Source organism: Lemur catta, chromosome 17 (assembly GCF_020740605.2).
Source record: "Lemur catta isolate mLemCat1 chromosome 17, mLemCat1.pri, whole genome shotgun sequence".
Classification (NCBI taxonomy): Eukaryota; Metazoa; Chordata; class Mammalia; order Primates; family Lemuridae; genus Lemur; species Lemur catta.
The window spans coordinates 3,881,547-3,896,066 of record NC_059144.1 but is presented as its reverse complement, the minus strand read 5'-3'; the positions used below and the strand labels follow the sequence as shown (position 1 = coordinate 3,896,066).

At 59.1% G+C, this 14,520-nt stretch overlaps 1 protein-coding gene across 1 annotated transcript in view; it reads right to left on the bottom strand.

Annotated features, from left to right (window-relative positions):
- Positions 1 to 14,520, bottom strand: part of SORCS2 (sortilin related VPS10 domain containing receptor 2) — a 486,540-nt gene that overhangs the window by 305,356 nt on the left and 166,664 nt on the right. The window contains exon 2 of the mRNA XM_045528260.1: positions 1,558 to 1,625. Within this exon, the coding sequence (XP_045384216.1) occupies positions 1,558 to 1,625 (68 nt within the window). The remainder of the gene's footprint in view (positions 1 to 1,557; positions 1,626 to 14,520) is intronic.

Genomic DNA, 14,520 nt, shown 5'->3' with positions numbered 1-14,520 from the left:
TGGAAATCTCTGAGGGCGTCCAGGGATGTGGAGCGGGTGCCAACCAAGCACCCGCACCCCAGTGCTTGACCGACTTGGCAGGTGAGGGGCTGAGGAGGTTCACTGGAAGGAACGGAAGACTTAAGTATCCGCGTGCACTTTGTAGCCAGGGGGACCCACCCTCGGGCTCTCTGCCTTGCCGGGCCTGCCGGAAGCAGCCCTGGAACTGGAGTCCCCGGGCGGCAGCTGAGGAGCCTCCCTGGGCCTGCGGGGCTCGCGGTGCGCCCTGCTCTCGTGGGCAGACGGTGCACGGTGCTGCCCACGCGGCGGCAGCAAGGGAGTGTGACCGCGCCGCTCCAGCACATGAAGTGATGGCGGGGGTGTCATCGCAGGAAATCCTCTGTCCTCCATGCAGGGATGGGACCCACCACGGACCCCATTTTCTGGCGGTGACGATGGAATTGGAGGAGGCTGGGAGGCCTGGCTGGGGAGGGCACCTCGCTGGGGAGGGGCACGGGAAACTGCGGGAGCGCCAGCGTCTCAATCTCCTACCCCGGCCTCCCTGGCAGCCCCACAGGCGACCAGGCCAGCCCACTGAGGCAACACCGTTCTTTATGCCGCAGAGAAGGAACCCAACTCTCGGCACCGTTTCAGCGGGTTCCCAAAGTGTCACAGAAATCCCCCCGTGAGAACCAACAGACCGAATCATCAAACCCGTTTGCTAAAAGCAAAGCCAAAAGCTGAAAATAAATCAACTTAAGGTTCTGATCAGCGAGTATAGGTGTTTTGTTATGGATCTCAAATACAAAAATGAACTAATTATTACTTGAGAAACACATGTCGGAAGCCAAATGGTTTCACACCCAGAGACACGGAGGTGGCAATCCGCGCACGGAAGAGGCGAGTCCTCGTGGGAGGACACTGCACCCGCGCCCCGGAGCCTGGGAGGCGACTGTGCCCTTCCCGGCAGCAGGTGTAACCACGGAACCACAGTGGCCAGAGGGCCTCTCAGAACCTCCTTCTGGCTCGTCTCAAACATCAAAGGGGCCATCTGATGTTCTCAAGCTGAGTTCACATTTTACACATAAAGAGATGTCCGCTGTCGTCAGTGGGTTATTTATTTACCAAGCTCTTCGGCTAAGCCCGGAAGAAAGAAAAGCGCCCAAACAATGAGGATAATCAGAGCCTTTGGTGGCCTGCAGGAGCTGCGTGTGAAGCTCAGAGCACAGCAAAGGGAATGTGCACTGACCTGAATGCACAATGCAAACCTCCTCCTCCGGGGAGGACAAAAGGGAAGGGGGAAAAAAACAGGCAGAAAAGAAAAGAAAGCAAAGACGCTTTCTGAGCATTTGTCTGTCCCCCAGGGCTGTTTGTACCCACAGCACAGCCGAAGCTCTGAATCTGCTTTCAACGTCTCCTTTATGCATTTTCGAGCCAAAGCAAAGTCGTGAGGCCACCGACCCACAGGGGCTGCAACAGCCGCTCAGCAGCCAGGCACTCGCACAGTCCTCGGCTGAGTGCCTCGGGCGCTGGCCCGCAGGTGCATGAGGAGAAAGGCCCACCATCGGGCTGACTTACCGCCACAGAGAACTTTCCAGGACCTTCCCCATGTCTGCGTGGTAGTACTTCGTCAGGATCAAGATCACCTGTGGTGTAAACAGAGAGAAAAAGGCAGAAATCAGTGGGTTTCAAGGTTTTCAAAGAGAGATATAATGACATCACTCCCTGCAGGATTTGGGGCCCCCTCACGCAGTGGTCCCCGGAGGCTCCAGAGCGCGGAGACACGGGCGTGTGTGTTTCTGCTCTGGAAACCTGCACCTGCTCTCCCGAATGACCCGGGAACATCCCAATCCTGTGAAGTCCACCTAGTCGTTGCCACTTGGTGAGAATAATTCAAACCCAGCCCCAGACGATCCCAGGCTTTGGTGAAGTTTGGCGGTGGTCCCGGCGTGGTACCAAGTGCTCTGAAGGTGGGCTCTGTCTCCATGGTCACGTCACAGAATCCCCTGGGCCTGCGGGAAACAGCTGCCCAGGCTGCCACCCAAGAGCACAGCAGGCCCCTGCCGTCCGTCACTACTTGTGGGGTGGCGGCTGATGGCAGAGCGATGAGGGTGGGTTGGGATGGAGGGAGAACAGCCAGGACACTGGGGGGGTGACCAACGGCAACTCACTGCCGTCACTAAGTTATTCGCTCACCACACACACCCGGCCCTGCCTCCCGCGGCCGCTTGCATTTCAGGCCTGTGCGGAAAGTGCAACTATTTATGAAAATGAAAATGAATGTGTTTGAGAGCCACCCAGGTGTTCTTCAAAACAATCACAGGAACATAAAAAACACAAAAGAAACGCAGATTCGCCAGCCGTGGAGGGCAAGGAGATCTGTCCCCGATTGCTGCACCGGCCACCGCGTCCCACGCACAGCGAGTCCCTTTCCCCACTGCCAGGCCCTGCCAGCTGTTCCCGACACTCCAGTCGCCAGCGGACCCCCGGGAGGCAGGATGGGAACAGCCTCTGGTTGCCGTGTGGCCGTTAGCCTGGTTAGTTTGGGGTCACCACACCGGCCGTCCCCAGCGGTCCTTTTCTCCAAGAGAGCAGAGCTTTCCCACGAGGCCTCAGGGGCGTCGCGTCCGCAGCCGGCAGTTTGGCCGACAGCTGTCTTCCCTTCCCAGTGATCAGAGCGGGGGAGATGGGAAGAGGGGATGTCAGCCGAGAGGGGACAGTGAGCACCCGGAGGCAGGGATGATTAAAAGACCACCCGAGGCCTTGCCAACCACGGGGAGACCGGCCGTGCTTGCTCGGGAACAAAGCAGTTTCCCGCCAGCTCCTGCCCGCGGCCTGCCGGCGTCGGAGGCAGCTCCTCCGAGGAGGGAGGAGGCCGACAGGGTGTGGATTTCACATACTGATTTGTATTTTCCATAGTCTCACTGTTCCCAGCAGGGTTTTGTGGAGCAGAGGGTGGCAGCTGGAAGGGACCTCAAAGTCTGTTCCATCAGCCCCATCCAGGATGCCGTCCTCGGCCCACTCTGATCCCGATGGAGCAGTGGGACCTGGCCCCACTGGCGCTCCTCCAGGGCGGGGCTCACCTCGAGGATGGGGGGCTCACCTCCAGGGTGGGGGGCTCACCTCGAGGGTGGGGGGCTCACTCCAGGGCGGGGGGCTCACCTTGGCAGGGCACATGGCCCTTCTGTGAACTGCTCTGGTTAGGGACCCCACCCTTCGGGAGGCTGAGCTCCGTCTCCTGGGGACTCCTGCTGGCATGTGGACCCAGCAAGATCCCTTCCTCCTCCCCTTCTCACGGGGGAGAGATTCCCCACTGGAGCCCACCCCTCATTCTAACCCAGCCATTCTGGGCCTTTGCACAAAGCTGTTCGTCATCCTGGGATGCTCTTCCTCGACCTCAGCCCTAGTTCCTTGGTTAATTCCTGCTCAGCCTTCAGAACTCAGTTGGGTCCATGCCACTTCCAGAAGTCCCCCAGACCCCCGCCACCCAGTTCAGGGCCCCCTCCCTACTCCCCCAGCCCCTGCACAGCTCCCAGGGTCTGTTTCCGCCACTGGGTGACAAGCCTTCAAGGATGGGGCCTTGTTTTGTTTTATGTCCCCAGCCCTGGGCACAGCCCTGCCCTATAACAAGCCCTCAAACTGCTCATTGGAAGGAATTCAGGGGGCTTTACCCAAAGTAACAGCAACACAGGGAAGCCGGGCATAGACGAGTGCCCGGGGCACGGGGGCCCTCCACCCCCAGCCCGGGTCCTGCATTCACAAGTCATACCCTCCACTCTTCCCGCTGGGGCAGAGTGGCTCTACTGGCTCCACGTCAGCCGGCTAAGCCAGTGGGAGCTCGGGATCCTGCAGGTTGTCCCTGCCCAGGGCTGGATCAGGGAGGTCACCCAAGAAGGGCTGCTGCCGGAGAGGCCAGACAGCAGGGCAGTCCCCCCCGCCCCATCCCTCACACTGCAGACGGCAGCGAGAAGGACCCCAGCTGGGGTCAGACCACCGGGGTTCCGTGCCTGGCTCTACGCTTACTAGCAAACCCTGCAGCCTCGGTGCACCTCGTGTCCTGCCTGAGGTGACCGTGAAGACTGAATATTCAGCAGCAAGTAAGAAGTGACCCACACGCCGCAGGAACCGCTGCTGTTAAGGCAAATCGTGGCTAACGCTGGCTGGCGTCAGCCGGGCACCCCTGTGCGGGCGCCGTGCCATGCAGCTATGCACGTCAGCTCCACACGGCCCCGGGGGCACGAGGTATTAGCCCTGTTTTACAGAGGAAGAAACTAAAGCGGAAAGTGCGTGTTTTGCCAAAAACTACGTATTCAGTAAGTGGGAGAGCTGGAATTTGATCCCAAGCAATTTGACTTCGAGCTTGGGCTCTCCACTGCCATGCTGAAAGCCTGTGTTTTCACAAGAAACTTCTATTAAAAGTGGTTTCAAAGAACTAAAAATTACGACGTGCCCTTCTGGGTCCTCAGCTAACAGCTTTGGAAATGAAATATCCCAGGAACAAGTTTCCCGGTCGCTGGGGTGTTCCCGCAGCTGTGGGGTGCTTTGATCTGAGCGGGGGGGGGAAAACTCAGGAATGTGAGTCGGGGCCGCAGGGTCCAGCTGGTGCCAAGGGTCTCCCCCACCCTGGGCTGCCGGAGCCCGCAGCCCACAGGAACCCTCCCCGGAGGCTGGGAACGTCCAAGCAGAAGACAAGGAAACGAGAGCTGCCACTGCCCCGGGCAGCACCGCCCCTCGGGACTCCCAGGTCACCTGCATCTCACCTTCTCCCTTCAGGTCCTCCTGGCCCTGGGGGTGGCAGTGCAAGGGTCTGTCCCCATTTTACCAGCGTGGAAAATGGGCTTGTGGGGAGCTGGGTGCTGGGCGCCCACTCTGTGCTGACTCAGCCCAGCCCAATGGGGTGGGGGCTCTGCTATCGCCCCCATGTTACTGCTGGGGAAACTGAGCCACAGAGCTGCCGCATGACCCACCTGGCCTCACACACGGCAGAGCCAGGAGCTCTTGTGCCCAAGTCCAGGGTTGGTTTTGCGCTGTTCCCCCCACCCCTCCGTCACGTCTGCCTTCCAGGCTCCTCTGCACACATGTCTCCCAGGTGCAGCCCTGCACCCCCCCCAAAGGCCAACCCAGGACCCCAGTCAAAATTCAGACTCCAGAATTCCCAAACCCGCCCACCCCCGAGGCTGCTGGGCTGTAAGCTCCATGAAGCCAGGGACTCAGTCCACTCCACTCCACCCAAAACCCCCAGAGCTTAGCAGGTAAAGGAATTTCAAACAACCTTTGTTGAGTGAATGAATGAGTGTGTAAGCCCCTGAGTAAATGAATGAGCGCCCGGCACAGCAGCTGATGCAGAGAGGAAACAGAACCTGTCCTTCCTGCCCTGCCCCAGCCAACCCCACAACCCCTGGCGTCTGGGCATTCCCTGCAGAGCCCGCTCACCTGGGCCACCTGCTCCTTCTGACACCCAAGGGTGCAGGACACGCCCCGCCCTGCAGACCCACAGCTCTCACAGTGATGCAGCCTCCCTCAGGGGTGGGGCTCGAGAACCTGGTGGGCATGCCGCCCCGCCTCCTTAACCCAGGGAGCCCACCCAGGTGTTCCCCAGCCTGGAGTGCTCCAGGCGGCCAGGGCCAGGGCATTGGCCCGAGCTCGGTTTCATGCTCTGCCATCACCGTCTCGGAGTTCTTGAAAATGTCTGAACCAGGGCCCTGTGTTTCCCTTTGCAATGGCCTCTGTCCGTGACGCTGCGGGCCCTGGGGACAGTGCCGCTCCTCTGACGGCAGCCGTCTCCAGCCCGACGGTTAGAGGGCGCGTGCCTGCTGGACACCACGTCCTTGCCCAGCCCGCGGGCACCCACCGCCCTGGGGAGAGCAGAGGGAGGCCCAGCGAGGGCCGGGAGGAAGCCAGCGTGTCAGACCCAACAGCAGAGCTCACTTTGGAAGACGGGAAACTGAGGATCAGAGGAGGGAAGGGGCTTCCGTGGGGACAGACCCTGGTGCCCAGAGGTCCCCATCCAGGGCCTGGCTCCCAACCCCCAGCCTCTGGCTTTACTCCAGGGAAGCACTGCTCGCTCACCGAGAGGCGGCTCTGGCTGAGAAGGAAGAGAAACCCTGCAGACCACACGCTCGTGGAGAGACCCCTGGGCGGGCAGCCGGTCACTCTGGGTCAACACGGCCGCCCCCAGCCCACGGTGCATTCAGCGGCAGGCCCCGCACGGGTGCGCAGGAGGCTGGTCTGCCTCGGTGGGCTGTCAGATGCACGTTGCGATGAGCCCTGGGCCTGCGTCTCAGAGCTCCCGAAAGGGTCTCTCGGTGACGGCTCTGCAGGTGCGGGGAGCGCGGCCGGCCAAGGGCCCCAGGGGCACGAACAGATCTCTGTGTCACTCTGAGGGCTGCGCGGAGGAGGCCGTGGCAGAGCTGTTAGCTCCTCACCGCAAACCGCAGTCACGGGAGCTCAGCGTTGTCTCACCAGGGTGCAGCTGGCACCCCTCAGACCGAGTCACATAAAACAAAGAGGGTGTGGTGCGTGCCGTGACCCTGGGCCTGTCAGTCAAGCCCTCTGTGCCTCAGTTTCTTCATCTGTGAAATGGGCCACTTCCAGTGTGCCTTCAGAGGTTGCTAAAGGGTCTGGCCCCCTCTTCCCGCACCATCCACACAAACTTACACCAGAAATCGGAGCACAGGTGCCCGAGGCTAACCTCCCCCTCCCTGAGCAGCCACCGGCACATTTCTAGATCCGAGTGGGACTCAGTTTCCCCACCTATAAAATGAAGGAGCTGCTCCCTTCCAAAACTCAGAGCCCATGGTTGCAGGACCCTGAAATATCATGAAAACTGTTAAATTTCAAATAACCTAATGATATATCTCAAGAGTTTGCAATATGCCATGTGTATGGGCCAGTCCACCGGTCCTTCCTCCAACGCAAGGGCCCCACCCAGGGGGCCAGCTGTTCCCCAGTCCCGGGTGGGGTTTACCTACCATTCACCACCAGGGCAAGCTCGTGGCACATCCTGTGACACCCTGAGCCCTTCCCCTCTGTTACCATCGGGTTCCGACTCAGCAGCGCAGTGAAGGCTCGAGGTCCAAGCCCTTTGCCGAGAGCTGCCCTGAGCTGCTGCGAGTGGCTTGCCCTGCCCTGCGCCAGGGCCCGGCTGCTACGCAGGGCTCGTGGCTGGCTCTGCCTCCTCCGATGCGCCCTCACAGGACGAGAAACAAGACACATCCCGATCACCCCTAATTTAGGGCCTTGAGCCTTCAGCACTGCCGATGGGAATCGGCCCCGAGCAGCCTTGCACCTGTGTGCCCTCCCGGGGCCAAGAAAAATCGGAAAGAAAGAAACGCTCAGGTCAATCCAGCTGTCAATCAATAAACACGTGGCACCAAATAATAACAGCAGCAACAAGAAGGCAGCAAGAACCTAGTTAACTGTGAACTCCAAAATCAACATCCCACTGGACAAAGGGAGAACTTAGGGTTGTCCCACGAGGCCCCTGAAAGCCCCCTGAGTCACTGCCATCCTCCTGGCCAAGCTGGAAGCCGGCTGGGCGTGGTGGGCTGGGGGCCACCTCACTGAGGGGTTGCACAGGCTTCCCGGGAGCTCCGAGAAAGGCAGACCCCGAGTCAGACCCCCCAGACCTGCTGCGTCAGAAGTGGCTGCTCGCTGTCTGCTAACCCAGCAGGAAGCTGGGCTGCGCCTGTCACTCAAGAGCCGGGTTCCCTCCACCCTCACCACCACTGACCCTCCCTTGGAGACCTGAATCCAAACATGCACCCCCCAGCCACAAGCTCGCCTGTGTCACCCCAGGCCTTTGCATGTGGGTATCCCTGTGCTCTCGCCCTCTGCCCCTCCACACGGCCTCCCTCCAGCTCATTCTAAGGCCACTTCCTCCTGGAAGCCTTCCCTGACCACCCTGTGCACTCCAGGAGGGGAGGAGCTTCATGGGCCTTCATCATCATCACCGCTGTCTCCCGAGCTTAGCCATGGGCTGTCACCTGGGAAAGCCCGGCTAACAATTGCACACTGGCTTGGAAATGCCAAGACCAGCTCCTAGGGAGGCCCGCCCCACCCCTTCCCCACCTGCCCACTTGCCCAGGTATGGACGTTGGCTCTGGAACATGTAAGAAACCCCACGAATGAGGCCAGGGGCAGCGGCCTGCCTGAAGCCTCAGATGCGCCTTGCTGGTGTAGACCGAGTCACACGGCCTCTCTGGGCCTCAGTGTCCTCACTTGTCCAGGGGACTGTGCAGGACTTGGCCAAATTTGAGGTCCAAGTCAGTAGCTCCACATCCCACAGCCAGGGCTGTTCTTGGAGAGCTACTCATCCTAGGACCACCTCACCCCAGCACCCTGGCACGGGTGGAGACGTGCCACGCAAGCTCCCACCATCCTGGGACAGGGGGAGGGCGGCAGGTGGGACAGGCCAGAGCAGAACTTGCTCCTGAAGGAGCCTCTTCCCAAGACCCTCCAACACACTGCTGGTGGGGGTATTAGCGACCCACCCACCATGAGGGCAAATGCAGAACAGCCAACAAAAGCGCAAGCCCTTTTCCCCTGGGCCTGGCACTCCTGCTTCCGGGCAGTGGCACCACTGATGCCCTTGTGCGTGGGAAGTGGCACTGCCCAAAGTCGTTCACTGCAGCGCTGTTCGTGACGGCCACAGACCGGAAATAACCCCCACAGCCCCAGCAGGGCCTGGAGAAGTCGCCTGCCGAGGGCACACGGTGCGGGGCAGAGGAAGGTCTACCGGGAGGGGCTGAGTGAGCGGCACATGTCAGTGTTACCAAAAGGGAGGGGTAAAGGCCACTTTAAAATGGCTGAAATGATGAATTTTATGTGACATAAATTTTATCTCAATTTAAAAAAATGAGAGTGGGTACGGACCTGTATTCACGTTTGCCCGAAGATGCGTGACGGAAGGCTGGAAGGACACGGAAGCATCGTGCCTGGTCGTCTGGGGTGTGGGGAGGTGAGGAGAGACAACAGGAGGGAAAGGAGGTTTTAACTGGAGACTTTTCCCAAAAATAAAGTAAGAGAAACGCCTCCTTCCAAAGCCCTCATTCCCCCTACCGGTCAGCAGGCGCAGGAATACAGGCGGCTTTTCTTATCCGGCCAAACCACCCAGGTGGATCCTTCTGCTGCTTAAGATTCCAGCAAGGGGAGCCACAGGGGTGTTGGGGCTGAGGGGGCTGAGTTGGTCACTGGGGTTTACTTTGACCTCTGAGTTACCGTGGCTGCTGTGGTTAGGAGCCAGGACGCAGAGCACGGCAGAACCGGCTTCTGCAGACCGTGTGCTCATCTCCCAACTGCAGACATCAGGGACACGTGCTTGTGCATGTGCATGTGTGTGTCTGTGTGTATGCATGGATACATGCGTGTCTGTGCATGTATGTGTCTGTGTGTGCACGGGTCTGTGTGTGCACTGGTCTGTGTGTGTGCATGCGTACATGTGTGTGCATACATGTCTATGTATATGTCTGTGTGTACATTTCCATTTGTGTGTGTATGCATGTGTGTGCCTGTGTGTCTGTGCATGATTGTGCATGCATGTGTCTGCGTGCATGTGTGTGTTCGTGCATGTACATGTGTCTGTGTGAATGTGTGTACATGCGTGTGTGCACATGCACATGCATGCTGCAGGCAATAGAGCCACTCCAGTGTGTGGCCAGTCAAATGAACAGGCTGAGGTCCACCAGCACTTGCATCTGGCCACTGCCTTTCTCCCTTGTGGCCTCCAAAACTCGAGAAAGATGCTCATTTTCATGCTGATGGGGCTGGCACTCATGGCAGGGAAAAGACGAGATCCTGAGGGAAGCATTCAGTAGGTGCTCAAAAATGTCTCCTTCCTTTCTCCCTCAGAGAAGGTACCTGAGAAATGTGATCCCAGGTGAGTGGGGTGCCTGGGCTGGCTGGGTGGCAAGCCTGCTCCCTCGGGAGCACTGGGGGCTGGACCAGGAGATGGCGGCCGAGGCCAAGCTGGGAGCTGGAGTGTGTCACCTCCACGTGAGGGCAGAAGCAGCCCAAGCTACCCACCCTTCACGAGGGCCACGCTCACACACAGACCCTTTGACTCCTGGCACAGGGCAGGGCGTCGGCCCCGTGGAAGAGAACGAGGCTTTCCTGCCTGCAGACGAGCGGTGAGGACGCACATTCACGGCGCCATCCTCCCACCTCCCAGATCAGCGCCTCTCAGCAGACAGCAGAGCTGAGCTCAGAGCACATCGGCCTGAGGCCAAGTCCGTGGCTCTTTCTAGAACAGCACCCTGGGGAGCTCTCCAGGGGCTTCCTTCTGGCCCCTCCCTAGCCCCTCCCTATCCCAGGCCAGCTGGGCTCAGCACTGGCGCCCCCCACTGCACCGAGACATCCTCTATGAAGACATCAATCGCATTTAGGAGAAATTGATTCTGCATTTATTTACCAAGAAGTAGAACCTTGTTTCTCTCTGCTAAAGACCACTGAGGGGAGGGGTGGGGGGATCTTACTAGGCTCAAAAAGCCACACAGAGGGTCCTGGCTCTTCAAGGGACAAGGCCTCGTCAATGCCGCTGCCCACCCTGCAGACACCAGGGCTGCGGCTCAGACCGCCAGCCCCACCCAGGCTCACTCCTGCCCCTGCCCAAGCCCCAGAGCGCCACCCACCCTAAGCCTGCCCCACGGAGCCCACGTGCTCCAAGCTTGGAGTCCACAAGTGCCCCCAAAGCCTCCCTGGCAGGCTCTCCCTCCCAAGGGGTACTTGTCAAAGCTGCGGGGAGCACAGGGCCTGTCCCTCCAAGAACCTGCAGAAGCTGAGCAAGACAGCCTGGGTCCCCCGCCCGCCAAATCCCTCCCCCGTATCAGCACCGCAGTCCCGCTGCCTCGGGGCACCTGGGCACGGGAACCCTGTCTGAATTCTGGCCCTCTGAAGCGCGCACTGCGTGTGCCTGGGCAAGCCACTTAGCCACCCAGAGCTGACGCGGAGAGGAGGGAGCTCCGCGTGGCATGTCCAGAGGAGGCCAGCCACTGGGGTTAAGGTTGGCGCTAAGGTCACGTTTGGGTTGAGGCTAAGGTCAGGGCTAGAGATTAGAGTTAGGACTAGAATTAGGGTTAGGTTTGGTTTAGGGGTAAGCACAGGGCTAGAGCTAATGTCAGGGTTCGTGTTAGGTTTAGAATGAATGCTAAAAGTAGAGTTATCCTTAGTGTTAGGCTTTGGGTTAATATTAGGGTTAAGAACAGGTTTAAGGTTTTCGTAAGAGACAAGGTTACAGTAAGTGTTAGTTTAGGGTTGGGATTGGTGCTGCTACTCTGTATAGTGCTGTCTTTGTGAAACTACTCCATCTAGCAGGTTTGGTACAAGCTTGTTTTGTGACGTATGTGAGAAACACTGTGTTTAGCAGTCTAGTGTAGTCTCTGCTATTGTATATAGTAAAATAATCCATGAGATGTTTGTTGAATGAATAAATCAATCCGTGATCAACCCACCTCCCCACCACTGGAGGCACGTCTGCCCACCTGTAAGCCTGTCCCCCTTTCTCCCCTGGCACAGGCCCTGCCCGTCTCCACCCACTCAAGTGGTAAACCTTCCTACTGGGCTAGCCTAAGTACCACCTCCTCCAGGAAGCCTTCTAGGGTGTCTCCAGTGCAGGCTGCTGGCATTTGATTACACCTGCTTTTCACAAAGTAGGCATGAGCTGGAGTGCTTTGTCTTTGAGCCTGGGACCCCGGCCACTGGCCCCTGCTCTGCCCTGAGGCCCAGCTCCAGGGGAAGGTCTATTGCAGGAGAAGGTACACAGCCTCAGAGCCAGCGGGACCCATGCACGAATGCTCACTGCTCTTCCTTGTCTGCAAGGAGGTGGGCGGGGGTCCCGTGTCCCCGGGGTGGCTGGATGAGGTGTGATACGTGAGCAGGCCTGCAGAGGGCGCAGTGCAGACAGGAGGGCTGTGTGTCTCCCGCACGCCTGCCCCACGCCGGCCTCCTCCTTCTTGCCACCGTCCTGTTGAAACAGTATGGAGCCACTCTGCCCTGGGCCGCGTGTGAGCACTTCAGGGGCCTTGCCTCATTTAATCATCCCACAGCCCATGCCCCTGCGGGCCGTTTGTTCCACGTGGGGGAAGCTGAGGCACACACAGGGAGGTGCCTGTCCCGGGCGCGCAGCTCAGAAGTGAGGGCTGGGCCTTGGGCTGGCACCTGACTCCAGTACGCGGCCTCCAGCGCTAAGGAGCCACCTCTGCAGGGCCTGCTGGGAGGAAGGCCTTTTGTCCAGAGAGTTGGGACAGAGCTTCCCGCTGTGACCACAACTCACGCCTCAGCCTCTAGATGTGCCTAATAAACAGGCTTTAAAGCCACTCCAGTCTCACGGGACACATCCCTGGCCCCATGCCCACGCCGGGCCCCTGGGCCCCAGTGCTGACGGCAGCTGACACCTGGGCTGGGCCAGCCCTGGAGACCCCCAGCCCTACCATCCACCCTTTGGCCTTCGAAGGTCCTGCCCTGGGAGCCAGTCCGCACAGCTCAGGGCCATGCTGGGGCTGCCCGGCAAATGCCACGCTCACCGCGCCACCGAGCTCGCGCCATGAAACCAACAGCCGCTGGCGGGTCCCGCTAGGCCTCCCGCCGGCCTTGCACTGGTTCCATAGGTCCAGTTTCAGATTTCACTGCCGTGTATTCCGCCCCTCCGCTGAGCGCCCGTCTGAGCAAAAAGCTACGCCGGCGTGATTTATCCCCAAGGCCTCAAAACCACCACACAGACCTGGGCCTGCAGCCCCGGGCCCGGCAGAGAGCGCAGCACACCCCACCGCGTGGGCAGGGAGCACGCGGACCCCTCGGGGCTCCCCCGGGCAGGGTCTCCTGTCCTCACCTCTGCAGGAGGCAGTCGGCGAAGGTTTGTGGGACAAATGTGTGCATGGACAGGACCACGACACTCCAGGCAAGCTCGAGGACGCTGGCTCACTTGGAACATGCCCCGTCCACTGCGCACCCGCAGGGCAGCCAGGCTGTTCCCTCTGTCCCTCCCCTCACCTGGCAAATGCCCTTCTCCCGGGGACTCCCCGCAGGCACCCCTGTCTGGGGAGACTTGTGGAGCCCACTCCCCACCTCCACTCAAGGTTGCTGGTTTCTCCAGGGTCCCACAGACCCTGGATGTCGTGGGTTGAATGGTGGCCTCCCCAAAAAGATATATCCAACCAGAACCTGTGAATGTGGCCTCATTTGAAAGCAGGGTCTTTTCGGATATGATGAAGTTTAGCATCTTGAGATGAGCTCATCCTGGCTCTGCAAATGCAACGACAGGTGTCCCTGTAACAGACACAGAGGGGACAGCCGCATGCACATTGAGCAGAGAGTGGAGTGATGCAGCCACGAGCCACGGGCCCCCAGGATGGCTGGGAGCCACCAAAGCCAGGACAGGGGCCTGGAACAAATTCTCCCACGGAGCCTTAGCAGGAACCAGCCTGCCTGCTGCGCCCTGCGCTCGGACTCCCAGCCTCCAGAATTGTGAGGCAATTAATTCCTGTCGTTTAAGCCATTCACTTTGCCATTCTTTGCTGTGGCAGCCTGAGCAAACTGGTACACGCACGTGCCCATGTCACAGACCAGGTCACTGAGGCTCAGCTTGCCAGAGGTGACACAGCTGGGAACCAGCAGGGCTGGGGCCCCCCCCAGCAGCCCAGCTCCGGGGGCCCTGCCGCCCCTGCCACGGTCGGCCTGGAAGACGGAGGGCCCCGCCTCGGGCCGCGCTGTCCAGGCAGCGGGCAGAGCCCAGAGTCGGTCAGTCACACTCCCCTCCCAGGCACGAAACCCGCTGCTTAAAAAAAGAGAGTTGAGAACTGAGCTGGGAAAGGCCCCCATAAATCAAAATCTGTCAGCAGAAAATAAATGTGCGAACATCACTGATCTGTGGAAAATTACGTTTTTACATCAAGTCTGTTTAAGGGATAATAATGTGTATTTTAATAGGTGGGTCTTGGTAGACTTTTCTCCCCCAGCAATCGTTTGAAAATAGTATTTACTCTCCATGTCTCATGACCTGACTGACTTTTAATTTCACCCATCCCTCCTTCTTAATAGTCACTGTAAGTAAAATGATTAATGAAATTATAAGATTCTTTTTTGGGTGATTTTTTTTTTTTTTTTTTGCCATTGCTATTCAGATTGATGATCTTGTGCTTCTACCCGGAAGCGCTGGCATTTTTCAGGTCTATTTATGGCAATAAAAGGGAATTGGATAAGCTGTGATGTTGTGGGTGCTGAGCCTCTTTCAACAGAAAAAGTGCCTGGGATATCTCCTGGAGGCGGGTGGAAATTGCTGATCCTGTTTTTAAGACAGAAATCCCTCCCCAGGCTCCCAGGCCTCCCCCTCCCTGTCCGGATCCCGCCAGGCCACCACAGGTTCATCACTGCTAAGAACTCCCTGTGGAAGCAGCGCTGTCCCAGCAGCACCGAGGGGCCTGCAAGAGCAGCAGCACCACCTCCTGCAGGGGAGGGGGAGGTGGCAGAGGAAGCCCTTGGCTGCATCCCACTGGGAGGCCCAGATTGGGCCACAGCAGCCCCCGAACAAGCCCCATGGTCCCCAAAGCC